Below are 24,210 nucleotides of genomic sequence, written 5' to 3'. Positions count from 1 at the left end.
TCCATCCACCCATCCATCCATAAATCTATCCGTCCATCCATCTATCTATCTATCTATCTATCTATTTATCTATCTATCTATCTATCTATCTATCTATCTATCTATCTATCTATCTATCCATCCATCCATCCATCCATCCATCCATCCATCCATCCATCCATCCATCTATCTATCTATCTATCTATCTATCTATCTATCTAAAAGCAATGATGCAGATTCTATATGCAATACGTGCATTTATGTGTTTGCATCACCTGAGCATTTCTTTATTTTCTTTCTTTGTAAGTTATCCTGGTTTACATGTCACTCTATCTCTTCTTTGACCAAAAAGTGCATCCATGCAAACAAATATCCAAAGAATGAATCACACCGAATGACACAAAACATTCTGAGCAATCACAAACTTAATCATGTCTGTATGTGTGTTCGCGTGTGTGTGTGTGCGCGCGCGCGCATGTGTGTGTGCCTGCCGACCAATGACGAACGCATCCATCCCAATGGGACTTTCTTCGTGACGTATTAACGCAAATCAAATCTGATTGTCTTCCCGTCTGATGGAAAGTATTCAGACATATAAAACGAGGCGAGGGGTGAGACTATTCAAAGAGACACAAGAGCGCCAAAAGGAACTTAAAAAGTCCACCTGGAGACTTTGGGAGATTTGACTGGAGGTATTTCAGCAGCCGATCAGAGCGCGGATCTCACATCTCCATTGCACATGTAAGTTCCCTTCAATTTATTTACACTCATTCAACATTTACTATACAGTCCCTTTATACATATGTTCATGTTGCAGTGTTTTCAAATATTGCTGGGTTCATTCGCATTTATAGCCTACAGATAGCACGACATATTAATAATATGTTTAACAGTTTAAAAGCTGCGATATTCCTGTTTTTAAGATATTATTGATATATATTTTCACATAATACATCAGCATAATAGCCTATAGAAATGTTGAATAACTCTTTTGATAACATATTTTCCTTAGCTATCTATCTTACTCCTTTAAGAGATCATTTAACTTTGCAAATGTATTCAACTGTCTTTAATACTGTATTTCAAGTTTGAAAGTGCATTTATATCTATATTTCCATTCACTGTGAAGTTGACATTATGTATTCATGTATGCACAGGTGTAAAGCAATGCTTGTGCGGAACGGCTCTCAGCTCTTGCTCTTCATAACTCTTTCCAGTGTTTTATATGCCCGGACCTTAAGTTTACCCTTCGCCTCCATGAGGTAAACTCTTTTCTATTGAAGTACACGAATAAAACTGAATTCATAATTATTTTGCTATGATATGAAGCTGTTTATATGTGTTTTATATGGAATAGAAAATGAGCGCGCTTTGTTCGCGCCATTAGAGCAGTGCGCGCGAAGCTGAATGAATCGCCTCAGAAAAGTAAATCATAAAGACGATTGAAAAAAACGAAACAAAGGCAAAAATGTCGTTTTTGTAATATGAGGCATATTTTCTATTCTAAATATAGCTTATGTATTAAGCTTAACTTTCTGTAGTCTTATTTGAACCACCTATAAATGTATAATTTTGGCACAAACATGATAAATTTACCATTGCAACTGCAACAGTTGTAAATCAGTTACTTTTTTATGTGTAGAATCATAATAAATGGGTTAATATAAGACCTTCAAACAGTGTAAGAAGCTTTATTCAGTTTGTCGACGTTCCTTTTTTTGTAAAGGAGACTGTAGAAATAATATAAAGCTTCAAAACCTTCTATAAAATTAAACAAACATCTTTTATTACAAATCTGCTGTGATGAAACAACTGAAATTGAATAAAGAAATAAAAGTTGCGTACATCAGATGTTAAATGAAAGGATTTGTTGTATGTGTGCAGAGAAACAAGACACGCAGACGGGCTCTTCACAAGCGGATACAGTAAACTTCTAGGACAATTATCTGCCAGACGGTACCTGGAGTCATTGATCGGAAAGCGGGTCAGGTACATCAACCCTTTATTATGCCAAATGCAACATGACAAAAGGGTAATCCATAGCGCAACTATTATAGCTTTGCTGAAACCAGTCTAGGGGGATTTCTGGTCATCACTAATCACACAAATATTGTTCAACACCTTTTTAAAACCATTAAACCAGACCTCACTCGTTCACTTTGCTTCAATTTGAAACTATCTAGGTATTTAAGTAGGGACGGGTAACTTAAGGGATGGTTAACTTGAATTAAGAAGTTAAACTGAACTTGGTGGCATATCATTTTGGGAGTCGTTTAATATAATTTTATAATCATTATAAGATTTTAGATTATAGGTATATAATAATGGATCACTCAAAAGTTAGATTACAATTCTCAATGATATAAATTGCGTATACATATGCAAATTTTCATCCTAAAACATAAAATTCTACACCATCTAATGTAGTAATTTAATCCTACTTACATGACAATTGAATAGAAGTAAACTTCAAATCTTGGTGATGTCAAATGTAATGTGTCTGACTTAATTCTTTATGATTGTAGTGATGATTTGATGGAAGACCAGGCGCCGATGAAGCGTCATTCAGATGCAATATTCACAGACAACTACAGTCGCTTTCGCAAGCAGATGGCGGTGAAGAAATATCTGAACTCTGTTCTCACAGGAAAGCGAAGGTATAAAGCACAAAACCTTTAACTTAAAGTCATAGTTCACTCAAAAATTAAATGTACTCACTATTTACTCAATGGCTCTTAGCTTTTAAGAGTTCCTTTCCTCTGTTGAACTCAAAAGAAGATATTTTGAAGAATGTTCGAAACGAGTAGACATCCTTAGAAGAAAAAAAAAAATCAGTGAAAGTCAAACAAAGATATTTCGAAAAATGTTTTGACCATTGACTTCCATTGTTTTCCTACTATGAATGTGTGAATGGTTACAGGTTTTCTGTTGTGCTCAACAGACGAAAAAAATACTAAAGGGATAGTTCACAAAAAAGTGATAATTCTGTCATTATTTACTCATCCTCAAGTGTTTATAAACACAAAAGAAGATATTTAGAAGAATGTTGGAAACCTGTAACCATTGACTTCCATGGTATTTGTTTTCCTACTATGAACGTGTCAATGGTTACCGGTTTTATTTTGTGTTCAACAGAAAAAATAATTAAAGGGATTAGTTCACCTCCAAAAAAAATATAATTAAGTCATCATTTACTCGTCCTCAAAGGGGTTTTAAACACAAAAGAAGATATTTCGAAAAATGTTGGAAACCTGTAACCACTGACCTCTATAGTATTTGTTTTCCTACGATGGATTTCAATGGTTACCGGTTTCCAGTATTGTTAAAAATAACTTCATTTGTGTTCAACAGAAGAAAAAAAAACTCAAAAAAATTCAGGTGATGATAGTTTTTTTTTAATTTTTGGGTGAACTATCCCTTTAAATACATTAAAGCACAATAAATGATGTTTGTTTACTAATAAAAATGGTATTCAATTGGTGGTTTTTATTCATCGCTTCAGTCAAGAAGACCCACCCAGTATGCAGGAGGAATCAGCCGGCGGAGAAACCACATATCGGGAGAGCTACGATGACGTGACTGTAGACCGACTACTCAACCATATACCATTGGTTAGTTCGAAACCTTCCTGTATAAATTAAATTAGTTATATTAAAAGTGCATACAGCTAATTTAAACGCTTTGTTTTTGTTTCCTCCAGCCGCTCTGAGGTCAGTCCGAACGCAAGAAATCAAGACCATCCTTGGGTTTCCATTTTACACAGTCTAGCATAGGACATCAGCATACTACTAAAACAACGTGTTGAAGAAAAAAATAATATAATGTGGTTACCTATGACGTAAATGTTTGCACTGTACATAGAAAATAAACTATAATGAGAGATGTTATAGCTTGAAGATGTACATAGTGTGCTTTGGCCTTGGATCCGACACGTTTGCTTTGACATGTTTCCTGTATATTGTAGATCAATAAATGCATTGAAACAAGCCACACCCGGACTGGTACAATAAGGAGATGAAGACTGCTGATTGGACGATGAAGTATCGCAGTGCGTTTTTGTAAAATGAATTATTTTGTAAACAAAATAATATATTGATGTTGCTTCTATGTGAACTCTAGAGGGACCATTTGGGTTTTGGGAGGGTCGGGCATTGGAAATCTTTATTTTTGCCATTCAAAGAATAATAAAAGGTTGAAGAGCCATACAATTTTTCTTGACTGCGCTCAATTTCAGTGTCGACAATAAGCACGAATCTAACTTTAAAGGCACAGTTCACCCAAAACTGAAAATTCCGTCATCATTTACCTTTACTTGAGTATTATTTTCTGCTAAATGCAAAAAAAAAGCATTTTTTTTTTAAAATGCTAGAAACCGGTAACCATTGACATCCACAGTAGGAAATCAATGGAAGTCAATGGTAACAGGTTTTCAACATTTTTTGAAATATCTTCTTTTGATGGACACAAAGGTTTATAACCACTTAAAAAAATTGGTAACCATTGACATATTCATAGTAGAAAAACAAGTACTATGGAAGTCAATATACAGATTTCCAACATTTTTCGAATTATCCTCTTTAGTGTTTATAACCACTTGACTATGAGAAAATGATGACAGAATTATCATTTTTGCGTGCACTATCCCTTTAACTCCTTTTTCTCTGTTGAACACAAAAGAAAACTGGTAACCATTGATAGATTCATTATAGAAAAACAAGTCAATAGTTACAGGTTTCCAACATTTTTCAAAATATCTTTTGTGTTTATAACCACTTGAGGACGAGTAAATAAATGACAGAATTTTCATTTATGGGTGAACTATACCTTTAATTCTTTTTTTTCTGTTGTACAAAAAAAAAACGGTAATCACTGATACATTCATAGTAGAAAAACAAATACTATGTAAGTCAATGGTTACAGGTTTCCAACATTTTTCTAAATATCTTCTTTTGTGTTTATAACCACTTGAGGATGAGTAAATGATGACAGAATTTTCTTTTTTGGGCGAACTATCCCTTTAATTCCTTTTTCTGTTGAAAACAAAAGAAAACTGGTTACCATTGACACACTCATAGTAGAAAAACAATAGAAGTCAATGGTTACAGGTTTCCAACATTCTTCTAAATGTCTTCTTTTGTGTTTATAACCACTTGAGGATGAGTAAATGATGACAGAATTTTCATTTTTGGAGGTGAACTATCCCTTTAATTCTTTTTCTGTTAAACACGAAAGAAAACCAGTAACCATTGATATACATTCATTGTAGAAAAACAAATACTATGGAAGTCAATGGTTACAGGTTTCCAAGCTTTTTCGAAATATCTTCTTTTGTGTTTATAAACACATGAGGATGAGTAAATGATGACACAGTTATCATTTTTTATGAACTATCCCTTTAATTCTTTTTTTTCTGTTGAACACAAAAGAAAACTGGTAACCATTGGCACAGTCAAATTAAGAAAACAATTGAAGTCAATGGTTTCGTTTCAACATTTTTCGAAATATCTTCTTTTGTGTTTATAAACACATGAGGATGAGTAAATGATGACAGAATTTTCTTTTTTGGGTGAACTATCCCTTTAATTCTTTTTTCTGTTGAACACAAAAGAAAACTGGTAACCATTGGCACAGTCATATTAAGAAAACAATTGAAGTCAATGGTTTCCTTTCAACATTTTTCGAAATATCCTCTTTTGTGTTTATAACCACTTGAGGATGAGTAAACGATGACACAGTTATCATTTTTGGGTGAACTATACCTTAATTCTTTTTTCTATTCAACAAAAAAAAGGTAACCATTGGCATCAATAGTAGGAAAACAAATACTATGGGAGTCAATGGTTACAGGTTTACAACCTTATTCTAAATATCTTCTTTTGTGTTTATAAACACTTGAGGATGAGTAAATGATGACAGAGTTATCATTTTTGTGAACTATACCCTTTAATTCTTTTTTCTGTTGAACACAAAAGAAAACCGGTAATTACCGGCACAGTCATAGTAAGAAAACAACGAAAGTCAGTGGTTACAGGTTTCCAACATTTTTCGAAATATCTTCTTTTGTGTTTATAACCACTTGAGGATGAGTAAATGATCACACAGTTATCATTTTTGGGTGAACTATCCCTATAATTCTTTTTTTTTTAAGAACGAAAAAAGGTAACCATTGGCATCCATAGTAGGAAAACAAATACTATGGGAGTCAATGGTTACAGGTTTTCAGCATTCTTCTAAATATCTTCTTTTGTGTTTATAACCACTTGAGGATGAGTAAATGATGACAGAATTATTTTTTTTTTTTTTGGAGGTCAACTATCCTTTTAGTAATTTTTCTGGTAAACACAAAAGAAAACTGGTAACCATTGACATACATTCATTGTAGAAAAACAAATATTATGGAAGTCAATGGTTACAGGTTTCCAACATTCTTCGAAATATCTTCTTTTGTGTTTATAAACACTTGAGGATGAGTAAATGATGACACGGTTATCATTTTTGGATGAATGATCCCTTTAATTCTTTTCTTCTGTTGAACACAGCAGAAAATGGTAACCATTGACACATTCATAGTAAGAAAACATTGGAAGTCAATGGTTACAGGTTTCCAACATTCTTCTAAATATCTTCTTTTGTGTTTATAAGCACTTGAGTAAGTGTTAATTTTCAGGTGTACTATCCCTTTAACCATGAAGAGCAACTAATTCATGATCTTGTCCATGTGTTTTCTCTGAATCCACAGAATAATGTGCCATTACTTTGAGTAATATTCAAACTCTCTCAATTATATTAACATGACACACCACTGCCATTTCTTTTCATCCCCGAAAATACAGACAAATTGGACATAAAATGCACAGGTGCAGAGCAAGACAAAGAAAAAATGACACATTAAATTTTGCATAGCGCTCATATTTCTTGGGAAAAACATATACGGTGCAGACGGTTGGAGCAATGATGTATGAATGTCACTGGGATGATGCGAATACGATGCAATCAGAAAACAGATGCGTGTGTGTGTTTGTTAGTTGACTAGTTGTGCAATTGAAAACACATCAATCGCAGCTGTAATTCCACTTAAAGGTCTTAATTTTGTGAGCGTAGCCCCCTATTTGTGAGGGAACATGTTAGGGAAACGGTCATTAGTGTTAGTCGGCCTGTGACTAAGCATGTCTACAACGCGCTCTGGAAATTTGAATCATAAATGTCAGAGGATATAGAATGCCAGAGACGCTGTTATATAAGAAAACATGCAGTGTAAGATGGGACTCCAGTTGCCAAAATTAGGCTTGTCTGTCAAATTGCATTGCTTCTGAGTTGTGTTTTGGCCTGGAAAAATGGTTTGGTTTGTAGCAATTAAAACAGAAGTGATATAAATGTCTGAGTGGTCGCAAGAATGAGAATATTCCAGTGTCTGTAAACATTTTTCATTCATTTTTTAAATGCACTGAGGGATGTTTACAGGCCAAATCAAAATGAGCTATTATTAATAAAAGAAAAAGCTAATATTTTGTTTAAAAAATTATATAAAAATATACACTAAGTATTGATTTACTTCTCATTTTCATGCATAAACTAATGTCCTGTGTGTGTAAATATTTCTTTTTTTTTCTTTGATTATATATTTTTATTTAGCTTTTTCAAGAATTAACAATACAGAACATCAAAACAAAACAGCAAACAAACTAAATTAAAACAAAGTATATTAAATAAATAAGTAAAATTAAATTAAATGAATAAATAAAAAGGGAGGAGCTACAGTATAAGCTAGTAGAAGCAAAAACATTTTGTCAAATCAAATCAAGTGGTACTGTTTTAATGTAGTTCAAAAATGTATTCCAAATCTTTTTAAATACTTCATCCTTTTCTCTCAAGGAATATGTGATCTTCTCCAATGGTATACAGTGGCAAACTTCTGAGATCCACAGTCCAATTGGTACATCAATGTCTGTTTTTTATTTAAAGCAATGCATTTTTTAGCTATTGTCAGCAACATTTCTGTAAGTTTAATAGCATAATTATGCTGGAGGTTAGAATTTGTGTAATTACCCAATAAACATATCTCTGGATCCGATGGAAAATCAATTCCATGAATCTGTGATATGATATTACATACTTGTACCCACAACACTTTCACTTTAGGGCACAGCCATGTAGAATGCAAAAATGTACCTTCTTCTATACCACATCTGAAGCAGAGAGGAGAAATACTGTTTTTAAATTTGTGTAATCTGGATGGAGTATAACAAAGCTGGTGTGAGAAATTAAACTGGATTAGTCTAAATCTGGAATTCAAAGTTGAGGTTACCCCATCTCTACATAGCGGACCCCACAAGTCATTTTCCAGTGTTATCCCCAAATCCTGTTCCCATCTAGTTTTAGACTTATCTGGGTCAGTCAAAGGTTGTCTAAGCATCAAAGCAAAATATATTCTAGGAATTGTTTTATGTAATGGTTTATCAGAGAAAACAAGTTCCTCCATATCAGTGTGTAAATATTTCTATATTGAATTCAGTAGCAGTGAACACTTTCTATGGCAATGTTTCAATATAACAGCATATATCAATATATTTTATCCCTTTCTCAGTGAATATAGGCTTGGTACATTTAAACAAAACAGATTTATTAAACAGATATTTACTGTTATCGCTGAACAGAACAACAGGAGTTGAAAGGTAAGCATTATCGTTCGTTAAATGTCCGATCCTTCAGGATTTGATTTAACCCTTTCCTCTCTGGTGCACAGATTTGAAAAACAAGTTCAGAACATGAGACTAGAGTTTCATAACTTTCAAATGATGCCTTGTTTTTGATAAATAGTTGAACATTTGCAATTAACGATGGTAATAATTTCCACAGTAACGCGCAGCCACGGCCCCAATACCGGCCCCTGCTGACTATGTGGTTGAAATAATATTCAAGTCACCAAACATATTTAGAAATTAAAAGATAATACAATTAAATTCAAGCAAAATATAAAAAAAATAAATAAATTACAGCCTACAAAAGTTTGGAGTTTGCATGTTCTCCTTGTGTTGGCGTGAGTTTCCTCCGGGTGCTCCGGTTTCCCCCACAGTCCAAAGACATGCCGTAGTGTGTGTGTGTGAATGAGAGTGTATGGGTGTTTTCCAGTGATGGGTTGCAGCTGAAAGGCCATCCACTGCTTAAAACATATGCTGGATAAGTTGTCGATTTATTCCGCTGTGGCCTGATAAATAAAGGGACTAAGCAAAAAAAATGAACGAATAAATATTTTTATTATTGATCTAAGTTGTTTTAGCACATTGGTTAATCATATTTATTGTTATGAAAATATAAAAAAAATTTTATAAACATTTATTTTTTGTAACTTTTTGTAGTAAAAATAGTGAAAGTGCAAAAAAGTAATAGATTTATTTAATGAAAAGTTAAAACATAACTTTTAGTTATACATTTACTTCTAGTAAATATACACAAATAAATAACTATAAAATCTATATTTGTAAACATATTAGTCTTGTTTTCGTAAATATGTTAAATCATATTTTTTGTAATGAAAAATCCAAAAACTAATTTCTAAATATTTATATTTTTTATATATATATATATTTATATATATATATATATATATATATATATATATATATATATATATATATATATATATATATATATATATATATATATATATATTTTTTTTTTTTTTTTTTTTTTTGGTCATTTTTGTGCAAAGAGTAATGAAAGTGTAAAAAAGTTTTTAATAAAATAATTACATATATATAAGGGTTATTCTTCAACTAAGGGCACTTTTAAGTCCTTTGATCATATATCCAAAAATATATATAATTTTATTAAAATTCCGCTTTCTTTGTCAAACTAACAATAAAACCTGCTTTAACCAATTTTTCTAGCTTTCTATTATTTTTTTTTATATTATTTAACCTCATTTTAGGTATTAAAATCACTGTTTTCACCTTGACGCACACCCAGAGTCTTAAACTTCAACAATGAAAATAACATTTTAAAATATAATTTATCTGGAAATTATTAATGTGTCTTAATTAAGCACTAGTGAAATAATTTAAATATTTTGTAGTTATTAATGTGAGACTATTATCAATATTATTTTTTATACAAAATATAGCTGTCACACAGTATCACTGTCATTTCCACCACAACACTGTAATGTCGCTTTAATAAGTTTGTGTGAGATTATTTAGGTGGTTTCTATGAAAATGAATAGTGCCATCTGAGAACATGTTCAAGATGGAGGGAATTTAAATGTTTATCAGCAACACTTGAAGAAAAATCAAGGAAATACATTTATTCTACGTCATTTCCAAACATGTTGTACCTTCTAAGATGTTTTTAAAAACCAAACAAAATGAAGGTAAATAAGAGTGTTTTGTATGTATGAAAGGCTAGTATCAATTCAAAGCTAATCGGTAAGGATATCTTTTATTTCTTCACAATAAACTGTTGAAAAGTCATTTGCACCACTGTCATTTATTTCCATCAGCACACACATTTTTTTTTAAATATTGTAAAAGTTCTCATCACACATTAAAAGTGCATCCACAATGTATGAGTTCATGCTTTATGCTTTATTAAAATTCAGTTTATTTATTTTCCAATAAGCTCTTAACCAAATTAATATTAAGTTTTAGAGCAGGGGTCACCAAGCTTGTTCCTGGAGGGCCGGTGTCCTGCAGATTTTAGCTCCAACCCTAATCAAACACACCTGAACAAGCTAATCAAGGTGTTACTAGGTATACTTGAAACATCCAGGCAGGTGTGTTGAGGCAAGATGGAGCTAAACCCTGCAGGGACACCAGCCCTCCAGGACAGAGATAGGTGACCCGTGTTTTAGAGCAGTGGTTTCAAAAGTGGGGTGTCGCGCTATAATGAAGAGGGGTCGCCTGGTGATTTCCAAAAATCTATTTATTTTCAATTAACCACTAGAATTACAATTTTTTACTGAAGAGAAAAAAATAGTTGTTTATAGTTGCATGCTATATTGATACTATAGTAGCTTATAGTTACTAGTTCTATTGGATTGCGACCCCTGGAGTAATTACATAATATTAAAGACACAGCAATAGCGTCAGATGCAGCAGATTGATTTTATGGCACCAGGTTAAACTATCTGGCCCATTTACAGCACTGACATACATTAAAAAAAATTAAACGAAGAATAGAATTGGGTCTATTGGTGTGTGTGTGCACCATTTCATGCAAGGTTTCTGTATTTATAACCACCTCAGAGGATATTGGGGGTCACGAGTCACTGGCATTGTCATTTTTGGGGTCGCAGGCTCAAAAGATTGGGAACCCCTGTTTTAGAGTATGACAGGTGTACAATTCAGCAAACAACTAATTTATTTCATTCACAAATGTATAATTATATATTTTGTAGAAAGATTTTTTTTTTAAAATCACATTTGAAAGACATTTGTTCACAGCTTGTTTTAGAGCAGCTTTAGCAGCTGCATCCGCTCATTCATTCCCTGAAAATCCAACATGTCCTGGTATCCAGCAAAAAATGATATGGTAAAATTTGTTTTGTAGGTGGTGAACTTTAGTTAAAATATTTTCAATCAAGGGATGATCACTCTTTGAAGATTCCATCTGTTGAAGGCATGATTTAGAGTGTGTAAAAATAAGGGTTTTCCATAACAGTCTTGTGAAGAGGCTCCATAGTTAAGAACAGAGGTTATGGCCTGCTCTTCTGATTGGTTGTTAGTGCTGAAGAGCTCTACTTTGCTTAAGTAACTGAAGAGGCAGTTATATGTCCTTCTGTGGCTGCGCTTCACTTAATGCGCGTGTCATTTTAGCTGGTCATTTGTAATCCTTGTGACAGCTGAACATCTTCCAGGAAATGCCAGAAATCAAGCCGAACTGAACAAAGACTAATGGAGAAAACATGCACTTAATATTTGCTCTTTGCTCTTCATTTGTCACTTTGGATTTATATCATTACTGCACTAATTAGGAGGAGATGCAAAAACAAGAAAATCGCTCATGCACTAAAGCTTGCGTTTGCATCAGGAGCGTGGCTAGACCCAATTTACAGGGGCACGTGCCCCAGTAAAAATCGCCAGTGCCCTAGTAAATGCTTTGAGATATGATTTACTTCATATGCAAGTGTATTTATTAAGAGTGGTAATCTTAGAATAAAACGTTATTCTCTATGTGCAACTGAACCAACGCTGATAAAAGGAATGTAGTTCAATCAAAAAGCTAACTGACGCAGATCTGCATGTGCGCATGTGCCCCAGGCACCGCTCCAGCTGGTCTTCTCCCGATGCAAATCCCGGTTGTTAACATGACGGCAAATAAAAAAGCGCTGCTCATGTTATGTGAAACCGACGCAACAGCGTTTTATGCAGAGATGACGGCACGCAGTGAGTTTTGCAAGTCGACAAAACTAAAGTTTAAATAATCTATCAGCCTCCTGATCGATTTTTTGTATGAAGTAAAAAGGAGGGATGAAGTCCGGGAGGTAAGACTTATGATCCCAATTCTCTGCCATGTGCCAAGACTAAAGGCCCATTCACAGCAAGACGTTTTTAGGTCGCGTTTTCCGTTGACGTTTAACGCCTCATGACTAAACAAAGGGGGTCAATGTGATCGTGCACACCAACGCGCAAAACGGCAGGCGCAAAAGCGTCGTTTTGAAAAAAAAACGCCTCATGCTCGTTTTTTTTGCTTTGAAACCTTCTCCACCAATCAGATCGGCACTTTTGTTCACGTGCACGGAGCTGCTGAAGTTACAGTAAACAGCACTTCAAGAGTTCACACTTAGCTGATGATTAATTATAAAGCTTGTTTGGCATGCTGTCCTGGGAGAGAGCCCTGAGCTCATGAGATCCTCGAGCCCAGGGCTCCCTCCCATTGCAAAGCGGGAGGGGAGTTTGAGCTCAGGTAGATCTCGAGAACTCCCCTGCTGTAGCAAACAAAATGCTCTTGAAACTAATTACTAACTAGGAGCGTGTCTATGTTGACAATTTGGATTGTTCAATTGACTTAATTGCATGTTTTTAGGCGGTGGGAGGAAACAGGGGAACCTGGGGGAAACCCACGTGAGCACGGGGAGAAGTGCAAAACTCCGCACAGAAATGTCTGCTAGTTTTGGTAAAGCCAGGAACCAGAGACATTCTTGCTGTGAGGCGACAGTGCTAGGCACTGGGCCACCATGTCACCCGTCTAAGAAGGAGGCGTAGGGGAGGAAGGGGGGACTCTTTAAAACGAAGATAGCAATGGAATAAACCCCAGGGTATTTATAGTAGTTTAGGAGTCATCTGATTGGATCGTAGTGAATTGGATAATGCGGGTCAGCTGCTAGCAATCATAAGCACGTGATCCTCTCGAAATTTGTTTATACATAAACTTCACTTGGAGGCGGTAAAGTCTAGATCGGATATGCGGCCGGCCGAAAGTGTGCTTTGCACATTAATATAGCAGCATTTTTTATGACACTGTATAACAATAATTAATATTTTTACAGTACTGTAAGGGTTGGGTTTAGGGTGGGGGTGGGGGTAGGCATTAAAAAATACATTTTATTGGGTAATTTAATAGATAACATAACTAATACTTGGTACAACTACAGTTTTTACATTACTGTGACGGTTGGGGTGGGGTAGGTGTTAATAAAATACAACAAATGAGAAATTTAATAAATAATAGAAATAATTCACGTTAACTTCCGGCCGCAAACGTATCCGCTCTAGCAACAACCCTTGGAGGCGCTCAAGCGCAAAACTGCGAGCGCACATTTAAGAAGATGCCCAGAAGCCATATAAACGTTTAGCTGCTTATTGCTCTTGTGAACACTAATCATTTCTTCATCGCTACAGCTGGAGTGTACATTAACATACATGGCTTAAACCAGCCATGCTTGTTCGAGTCACCAGTAACTTTAACAACAAGCATGTGAACTTCCTCTTCTACTCTTCTTCTGTGTTACAAGCGGGTGTCAGAAGCTTAAAGTTGTGCAGCGCCATCTAACATCAAAGAGTGATTTTGCATACTCTTCATCTTGACGCCAGTGAAAAGAGCTTGGGTTTGAATCCGGAAAAACGTCTCGTAAAACGCTGACGATAAACGCAATTGAAAAGCGTCCCGGTGTGTTGGAGCCTTAAGACAACAGATAATTCTATAAAACATCTCTTTTTTTGTATTCTACAGAATTGTCTATATAATTTCATTAAAATTAAATTATTATTCATGCAAAAGATTTCTTAAATTATCTTTGCATCACACTAGTACTGTCTTTACGTTGTTTTCCTAGTTACATTTAGGATTATTTTTTGTTATTTAAGCCGAATAATAATTGTACAATAACAAGAATTATTTTATTTATTTATAATTAAATAAATCTGTATATAAAAACAAATATAAATATTTAATACATAAATACAGTATAATATATTATTATAGATTTCTGTTTTTAGGGGGGCCGTGCCCCAGTAGAGCTTTATGTCTAGCAACGCCCCTGGTTTGCATTATATCGTGGGAGATGTGGGGGTAAATATGAGATTTGACAATTCTAAAGCGTTTATGGCTTATAGTTGTGTGTTAGAGTAACATGTAGTTTTTATTTTATTCTGTAACAATACTGACCATTTCATGAACATTTCTACTTAATTAAATAACAAAGAACGTGGCATGTTCATATTAATTTGATCTTCATCATTATTTTCTTGTCGGCTTAGTCCCTTTATTAATCCGGGGTCGCCACAGTGGAATGAACCGCCAACTTATCCAGCAAGTTTTTATACAGCGGATGCCCTTCTATCCGCAACCCTTCTCTGGGAAACATTTACACAGCCTCCCCAATTCACCTGTATTGCATGTCTTTGGACTGTGGGGGAAACCGGAGCACCCGGAGGAAACCCACGCGAATGCAGGGAGAACATGCAAACTCCACACAGAAACGCCAACTGAGCCGAGGTTCGAACCAGCGACCTTTTTGCTGTGAGGCGACAGCACGACCTACTGCGCCGCTGCCTCACCCCTTAATTTGATCATATTAATCATAAAGAGATTGTGCCAAACCCAGCATTTTTTTTACAAACAGCCACGTCTACATACACTGTAAAAAATGCTGGGCTCCACACAATCGATTTGTGATGGAACAACATGAAAGAAGTGAATTAACTTCTTAGTTTTTGCAAATGTAAGTGGATTGAACATAAAACAATTAGGTTGTCTCCCAAAAAAACTCAAGAATGTTGTTGTTTCAGCTCATTTTAAATGTGAGTGTGTATAAACAAATCCCTCAAATGCACTGTAAAAAATCCTGGTTGTCTTAAGCTGAATCAAATTAATCTCATGAGTCCATTAAACTTATAGTATGTTAAACTGAGTTAAAACAGCTTGCGTAACTTATAAAAGTAAGTTAGAAGATAATTAACTTAAAGAAGTTTCAATAAACTAAAAACAAATGCTGTCATGACTAATTTATAATGTTTACAGTGTGTGCAAACATAATAAAGCTCTTTTTGATTGTGATCAGTTTCTACATTAAAAATAATAAATGCTTTGGCTATTTTTCCCCTCTGAATCCACAGATGACCAGCTATGAAGATTCCCAGCCTCTGGTGAGCAGGTTTAATCTTGGCCTATTGGATTGTTGTGTTGTAAATCAGATGCTGTGTGATTTGTCCAGGGCTGTGTGGAGAGGTCCAGCTCATTAGCTCTCATTACTGGATGGCAAAATGGACCTGCTGACCACGGCAGGTAAAAATAGATGGATAGACTCTACACTGAGCAGCTCGCCTCTGATAATGGCTGCATTACCACTTATAGGGATTCAACGTAGAAATGGCCGGCCGGGAACCATTTGTTTTGAGCATTAGCGAGCGCGTGTGTTTCTGCATTGTACTCTTTCCATCAGTCCTCTACACATTTGTGGTCAGTTTTGGTACTCTTAAGATTTCAGGTAACACCATAGTAATATGACAGTAAAACTATGGTATTTTTATAGCAGAGGTGTATTTTTCAGTCCCCAAAAATTTACATAAAAGTAAAGATATCTTACAATGAAAATTACTCAAGTTGCAAACCAAACAATTTTACAGATTATCAGTTTGGTACTCTAAAGAATTTAAGTAATACCATGATGTTATCATGGTAAAAGCATGGTATTTCTACAGCAGAGGTGTATCTTTCAGTTCCCAAAAACGTAAGTAAAAGTAGAGGTATGTTTCAGTGAAAATGACTAACCAACTTCACAGTTCACTGCTTGAGGACAAAAATTAAATCTAAATTTTACGTCTCAAAATTGTAAGCTCGTATCAATGTCTACCACCCACCGATCCTCTTGTTCTTGTTCAGGATCAATTCATTACTGTGGACACAATATTTACTCTTTAGTTTAGATTTTAGTCACAATTGCATATTATACACGTTGAAAGCAATTAATGCTTCATATTTTTGAGGAAACTACAATTTTGTGACCTCGTAAAATCTTTTAGCGAATAAAAGTATAAAGCTGAATAAAGTAAACATGTTTGTCCAGAAAGCTGATGTGAAATCAAAATTTACTTTATTTTACTTGTGTTCGTTATTCTTTAGGTGAGCAATTTTACAAAATCTAATAAAATAAACTTCCCCCTCGAAACGACTCTAGGAAAAGCCTATCAGTCTTTTAGACCGGGGCTATAAGACCATTTAGGGTGGGGCTATCAGTCCTTTAAAGGGCGATGACACCTCCCACATTCAGTTTAAGTCTACCTCCTAATTTTTTTTACAGATGCATCATAATGGGCGTGGAGCTCTGCGATCAGGGACATGAGTGGGCGTGGCCAGCAGAACAGGGGAGAAGGAGGGAAGTGAACAACTGTTGTCAGTCGGCTCATAAAATGAGACTCAAACCATGAGGAGACAAATGATTTTATAGTTTACAAAGTTAAAGTGCAAAGAAATGTTGCTATATAATAATGCTACATTTGTTATTCGTAATTTCATATCCACACAACCACAATTTATATTATTATAAAGATAATTGTCTTTATATAAACATTATAAATACAGACTTCTCCCTCAATTCCCGCATCTGAATGCAGACTCAGTGCAGCAGGTCTCTTGCCTTGTCTATTTTAACCATTAGATGTGTCTAAATGTGAACGAACTCCTGATAAGTCTGCCATTCTCCAATTCTCGTACTGCTCTCCCGACAAAAATGCTTGCAGCACACACAACTTTGCTGTATCGGCCCTGACAGCATCGCGGGGAAAAACATGCAACAAATTCCATGGATCATGAAAACAAACACATACCACCCTTCATGAACGGCTAAATACTGTGTGTCGTGGGTCCGTGAACGCGGTTTCACCCAGTCATCAAGGTAGGATCTCACAGCTTGGCACTGGCAGGTCTGTTTTGGCTTCGGAAAGCACGCACAGTCATGAATAATTAAGAAGCCGGCTGTTCTCATAGGATAAGAAAACTCCGCTATGAATAATAATGAGAAATCGACGCGTCATCTTTGCACTTGCAGTTTTGCGCTACGTCGCCGATTTTGATCCCACCCCAAAAATCATTTTAAACCCGGAAGATGAAATTAGCTGACAAAAGCTTAAAATTATCCAGTTTTCCCCACAATTAAAGTTGACAGGTGCTAACATTGTCTTAACCTATGCTCAACACACACAAATCTGTTAAAATCTCAAAAAAGTACTCGAGGGCTTCATAAACCTTTAAGGCGGGGCTATTAGTCCTTTAGGGAGGATCTATCAGTCTTTTAGAGCAGGGCTATCAGTCCTTTAGGACAATGCTATCAGTTAGGACGAGGCTATCAGATCTTTAAGGTAAAGCTATAAATCTTTTTGGGCAGGGCTATCTGTCCTTTAGGGAGGGACCATCAGACCTTTAGGGCAAAGCTATCAGTTCTTTAAGGCGGGACTATCAGTCTTTTAGGACAGGGCTATTGGTCCTTTAGCATGGGACTATCAGTCCCTTAGAGAGCAGGGCTATCAGTCCTTTACGGTGGGACAATCAGTCATTTAGAGTGGGGCTATCAGTCTTTTACGGTGGGACAATCAGTCATTTAGGGTGGGGCTATCAGTCCCTTGGGGCAGAACTATCAGTCTTTTAGGGCAGGGCTATCAGTCATTTAGGGTGGGGCTATCAGTGCTTTAGGGTGCAACTATCAGTCTCTTAGGGTGGGGCTATCAGTATTTTAGGGCAGGGCTATCAGTCCTTTAGGGTAGGGGTATCAGTCCCTTAGGGCGGGGGTATCTGTCTTTAGGGCAGGGCTATCAGTCATTTAGGGTGGGGCTATCAGTCTCTTAGAGCAGGGAATCATGCTATGAAAGAATACTGTGCAAAAGAAAGCCCCGCCCAACTCAATATTCTGTTGTAGATGGAAGTACATTAACATAATCAAATAAAAGTCTCTGCAACTTCCACACCATGCAGACTTTTTTTATTAAATTAAAAATTTTAATCTTACTGATATAAATATACTAACCTCTGTTAGAAGGATTGGAGAGCAGAACTTCTGTTTTCCCTCCAATTTCATGCAATCAGACAGCAGCATCCTTAAAAAAACAAGCAGTGGTATGATCATGTTACTCACCATGCACAAAAACAAATCTTAACAGAATTATCCACCCATGCAAAAATATTAATCCTCACATATTTGATGGATATGTTTATGCTAATGCACACACATGCTATGGGGGAGCATCAATGACAACAAAAATGAAGGACAATCAGTGTTTGATATGGAAATGACTCATAATAACCCGCTTCAACATCTGTCCCGCTCGCGTCTAAAACGTCTCATGCAGAATGAAATGTGTTGTGAAAGTGACTTGAGCAGCAGAGCGGATGGAGTATAGCAGGATTGGTGTCCTTGGGGCCGGTGGCGGTGAATTTTGAAGAGCAGCACAGTGACAGGAGTCCACCTCAGGACCACAGATGCCAGTCATTCATAATAAACATCACACGTGTCCCTCATTACACTGGGAATAGCTTGAATGGGGCACGTGTGTCTGTTTAGGCAAACCCAAGAGTAGAGATGACCTGCAACTATTACCTTAAAGGGATATAGATCAGCCAAATAATAGATCCTTTTCGCAGTTCCAGGTTTCTCAGCAGCAGAAGTCGCAATAGTTGGAAAACTTAGTGTGCAGTGAATGGGAGAGAGTACAACATATCATTTCATAACAATCCTATTTGCTGAAATAATTAAAGAAAAACTCCACAATGGTGTTATTAAGACTTTCAGAAAAAGGGAAAAAATGAGTCTGATAACCGCAGCAAGAAGAGAGAATAATGTCAAATTTACTGTCCTGAACCTTATACGCTGCATTAGAATCATCTTACATAGTAGTAGTAGTAGACGTTGTATTAGTTGTAGCAGACGCTGTAGTAGTATCAGTAGTGGTAGCAGTAGTAGACATAATAGTTGTGGTTGTGACTGTAGTGACTGTAGTAGCAGCAATAGTAGTTGTAAAATATCAAGAGGAAAGTCACACAAATAAGCAGACATCTTCATTCTCACACAGAATTTCTGAGTTCTCTCACCCTTCCAAAAAACTTTAAGACGTTTTCAGAGGATATTCGTTATTCTTGACCAATAAAAATATATATTTAAATTAAAATACAATGATGTGCTTTCATTTTCAGTCTCACTCATGGCAATGCCCTTAAATATAGCCTTTGGCAGCAAGCATCAGCCTTTTTTGAAATTGAAATAAGATTCCTAAGTCAATTGAAATAAGTTCCTGTAGTAGTTGGTATAGTGGTAGCAGAAGTAGTAAAAGTGTCATTGTAGCAGTAGTAATTGTTGTTGGTGTAGTACCAGTAGTAGATGTCGTTGATGTAGATGTTGTAGTAGCAGTGATTGCTGTAGTAGTAGTAGTAGATGTTGTATTAGTTGTAGCAGACGCTGTAGTAGTATCAGTAGTGGTAGTCATTGTAGTGGTAGTATCAGCAGTAGTAGACATTATAGTAGGAATAGTTGTGGTTGTGACTGTAGTAGAAGCAATAGTAGTTGTAAAATATCAAGAGGAAAGTCACACAAATAAGCAGACATCTTCATTCTCACACAGAATTTCTGAGTTCTCTCACCCTTCCAAAAAACGTTGAGACGTTTTCAGAGGATATTCGTTATTCTTGACCAATAAAAATATATTTTTTAATTAAAATACAATGATGTGCTTTCATTTTCAGTCTCACTCATGGCAATGCCCTTAAATATAGCCTTTGGCAGCAAGCATCAGCCTTTTTTGAAATTGAAATAAGATTCCTAAGTCAATTGAAATAAGTTCCTGTAGTAGTTGATGTCGTTGGTATAGTGGTAGCAGAAGTAGTAAAAGTGTTGTTGTAGCAGTAGTAATTGTTGTTGGTGTAGTAGTACCAGTAGTAGATGTCGTTGATCTAGATGTTGTAGTAGCAGTGATTGCTGTAGTAGTAGTAGTAGATGTTGTATTAGTTGTAGCAGACGCTGTAGTAGTATCAGTAGTGGTAGTCATTGTTGTGGTAGTATCAGCAGTAGTAGACATAATAGTAGGAATTGTTGTGGTTGTGACTGTAGTAGCAGCAATAGTAGTTGTAAAATATCAAGAGGAAAGTCACACAAATAAGCAGACATCTTCATTCTCACACAGAATTTCTGAGTTCTCTCACCCTTCCAAAAAACTTTAAGACGTTTTCAGAGGATATTCGTTATTATTGACCAATAAAAATATATATTTAAATTAAAATACAATGATGTGCTTTCATTTTCAGTCTCACTCATGGCAATGCCCTTAAATATAGCCTTTGGCAGCAAGCATCAGCCTTTTTTGAAATTGAAATAAGATTCCTAAGTCAATTGAAATAAGTTCCTGTAGTAGTTGATGTCGTTGGTATAGTGGTAGCAGAAGTAGTAAAAGTGTCGTTGTAGCAGTAGTAACCGTTGTTGGTGTAGTAGTACCAGTAGTAGATGTCGTTGATGTAGATGTTGAAGTAGCAGTGATTGCTGTAGTAGTAGTAGTAGACGTTGTATTAGTTGTAGCAGACGCTGTAGTAGTATTAGTAGTGGTAGTCATTGTAGTGGTAGTATCAGCAGTAGTAGACATTATAGTAGGAATAGTTGTGGTTGTGACTGTAGTAGAAGCAATAGTAGTTGTAAAATATCAAGAGGAAAGTCACACAAATAAGCAGACATCTTCATTCTCACACAGAATTTCTGAGTTCTCTCACCCTTCCAAAAAACGTTGAGACGTTTTCAGAGGATATTCGTTATTCTTGACCAATAAAAATATATATTTAAATTAAAATACAATGATGTGCTTTCATTTTCAGTCTCACTCATGGCAATGCCCTTAAATATAGCCTTTGGCAGCAAGCATCAGCCTTTTTTGAAATTGAAATAAGATTCCTAAGTCAATTGAAATAAGTTCCTGTAGTAGTTGATGTCGTTGGTATAGTGGTAGCAGAAGTAGTAAAAGTGTCGTTGTAGCAGTAGTAACCGTTGTTGGTGTAGTAGTACCAGTAGTAGATGTCGTTGATGTAGATGTTGTAGTAGCATTGATTGCTGTAGTAGTAGTAGTAGACGTTGTATTAGTTGTAGCAGACGCTGTAGTATCAGTAGTGGTAGTCATTGTTGTAGTAATAGTTGTGGTTGTGGCTGTAGTAGAAGCAATAGTAGTTGTAATATAAGTAACTTTCTGTAGTAGTAGTTGGTGTAGTACTTGTGATTTATTATCATTGTCATTTATTATTACTGTTGTCCTTTCTTTCTTTTTACTGTCATTATTACTATCATACATGACTAAGCATAGTTGTTACTCCCTAACTCTGACTGGTTTCTTTCTATCTGTTTTACTTATATCTGCGATACTTGCTTCATTTATTGGCTGATATTGTTCCTAATGTATGTAATCTGACCTTTCCACCAAGTTACCTTTACATGGAAACACACACCTAACAGTACCTGACTATATTGTTTTTGTTTTGTTTTTTGTTGATTTTTTTTTTTTTTTGTATTTGTATGATCTATTTCATGGTATTTTTAATACCAGTTATTTTTAGTTTTATTGTCTAATTTAATTTATTGTAAAGCACTTTGGATCAACTACGGTTGTGTTAAATTGTGCTCTATAAATAAAGTTTGCCTTGCCTTGCCATCCCAATTTATGTACCTTTTTGTATATTCTGAAAAAAAAAAAAAGAATCATCTTACATTATACAGTGCATCCGGAGAGTATTCATATCGCTTCACTTTTTCCACGTGTGTTTATGTGCAGCCTTATTCTAAAATGGATTAAATTAATTGATTTCCTCAACATTCTACACACAATACCCCGTAATGACAATGTGAAAAAAGTGTTTTTTAATACTTAGTGTTTTACTATAATTATAAAAATTTGCTCCAAAATTGGTGTAAAAAGAGTTCACTGGAGATCAATTTTAATAAAACCAAGGAGATGATAACTAGCAGAAATAAACTAGTGCTTAGTCAAGGGTTGAAACCTCCGGTCCTTGAGGGACATGAAATAGAGACAGTTGGCTGTTTTAAATATTTAGGAACACTTATTGATAGTGGATTAACATTTGCTGCAAATGCAGAGTGCATTTTTAAAAAAGCAATGCAGAGATTATATCTCATTAGGAGGTTACAACAATTTGGTTTGAGTCAAGATGTCCTTGAGATGGTATACAAGAACTTGGTTGAAAGTTTTAACATGATTGCATGGTATGGACTGTTGCCAATTAAGGAAAAGCAAAAACTGTGTTGAGTAGTAAAAATTGGCCGTACAATTGTAGGTAAAGAGCAAAAACAACCAGGGGCTAATAATTGTGACCTTAAAATGGTTCATAAAAAATGTAAAACTGCTTTTATTCTAGAAAAAATAAATCAAATAAGACTTTCTCCAGAAGAAAAAATTATATCAGACATACTGTGAAAATTTCCTTGCTCTGTTAAACATCATTTGGGAAATGATGTTTAATAACTAGCCATTTTATATATTTACCCTTAAAAAATCCTCAATAAAACCAAGTCATTTCAACCAAATTGTTTCACAGCTAGCAATATTTTAATAATCTTAATTATTTGCAATAAATTAAATGTTTACATTCCTAAAATTGTATTATTTAAAGAAAACCTTTAAGCTGACAGCAAACAGTAAATAAAAAAGTATGGCATTTTTGCAGAATATATACCTACTTCTTATCTATTTCGAAATATCCCACTACATCATTTAGTTTATGCTAAAAAAATGTACATGCAACTCGGTTACATAAATATTAAATTCAGACCTAAATATGTAGAGTGTTAAATTAGCACAAAGATATTTATAGTTGCATTAATACAGGTCATGCGATCACATTCATTAGCCTACCGTGAGTCAGAAGCGAATCTGTTTTATAAGACATATTTCATAATAATACCTTACTTTAATGCCAAAAACCTAAAGTCAGCATATTAACCCTTAATTTAAACCCAGATGTGACTAAAATATGGTTAAAATATCACCCACACACACACACTAGGAGTGTTTTGCATCACGTCTGAAAGGTTAATCACAGCGGAAAGCTTCCAACAAAAAATTAGATTTGTATTCCCGAGCAGAATGACTCATAATAAGCGATATTTTGTGTGTGTGTGTGTGTGTGTGTGTGTGTGTGTGTGTGTGTGTTTCCGTGTAAACACCTGTTTTGCTGTCCGTACCCTCGGATGATTTGTACAGAGCGTGGTTTAATAAATCAAATGGACATACAATAAAATACAAGCGCAGAGGTTTTCTCATCCAGAAAGGTCAGCGCTGAGATTAATTATACCACGAGGAGGAAGACCTTAATGATGGAATATTTCTCAATGACACAGCCCTGCTTTTATGATCCCGCTCCTAATTCACTACATATCTGTCTTTGTTTTACAATCACATGCTGTATTTGTCTTTATGTGTAATGCAACTTATGTTTGAAATATTAAATGTGACAAGTGTGGCACGGTGGCTCAACGGTTAGCACTGGTTTGAGTCCCGGCTGGGCCAGTTGTGATTGGATGCAGGCTGCACGGTGGCAAAGTGGGTAGCTTGTTTGCCTCACAGCAAGAAGGTCGCTGGTTCAAGCCTCGCCTGGGTCAGTTGGAGTATCTGTGTGGAGTTTGCATGTTCTCCCTGTGTTGGCGTGGGTTTCCTCCCACCTGGGTTTCCCCCACAAACACAATTAGATTAACTAAATTGGCCGTAGTGTATGAGTGTTTGTGTGAATGTGTGTATGGGTGTTTCCCAATACTGGGTTGTGGCT

The 24,210-nt window shown here is 35.5% G+C and overlaps 1 protein-coding gene and 1 non-coding gene across 2 annotated transcripts in view; one reads left to right on the top strand and one right to left on the bottom strand.

The window, feature by feature from the left end:
• LOC147834319 (uncharacterized) overlaps nucleotides 1-24,210 on the bottom strand; it is a 42,512-nt gene that overhangs the window by 11,200 nt on the left and 7,102 nt on the right. Inside the window, exon 3 of the transcript XR_015506490.1 lies at nucleotides 18,434-18,503. This is a non-coding gene — a transcript (uncharacterized LOC147834319). The remainder of the gene's footprint in view (nucleotides 1-18,433; nucleotides 18,504-24,210) is intronic.
• Nucleotides 570-4,188, top strand: vip (vasoactive intestinal peptide). Its single transcript, NM_001114553.3, is given in 6 exon segments — nucleotides 570-720; nucleotides 1,137-1,241; nucleotides 1,864-1,968; nucleotides 2,505-2,636; nucleotides 3,482-3,590; nucleotides 3,680-4,188. Coding segments are annotated over 6 exon segments (462 nt in total). The 5' UTR covers nucleotides 570-718; the 3' UTR covers nucleotides 3,689-4,188.

The sequence above is a fragment of the Danio rerio genome, chromosome 13 (genome assembly GCF_052040795.2).
Source record: "Danio rerio strain M-AB ecotype USA chromosome 13, GRCz13ab, whole genome shotgun sequence".
In the NCBI taxonomy this organism is placed as follows: Eukaryota; Metazoa; Chordata; class Actinopteri; order Cypriniformes; family Danionidae; genus Danio; species Danio rerio.
This window is presented reverse-complemented; position numbering and strand designations above follow the sequence as displayed.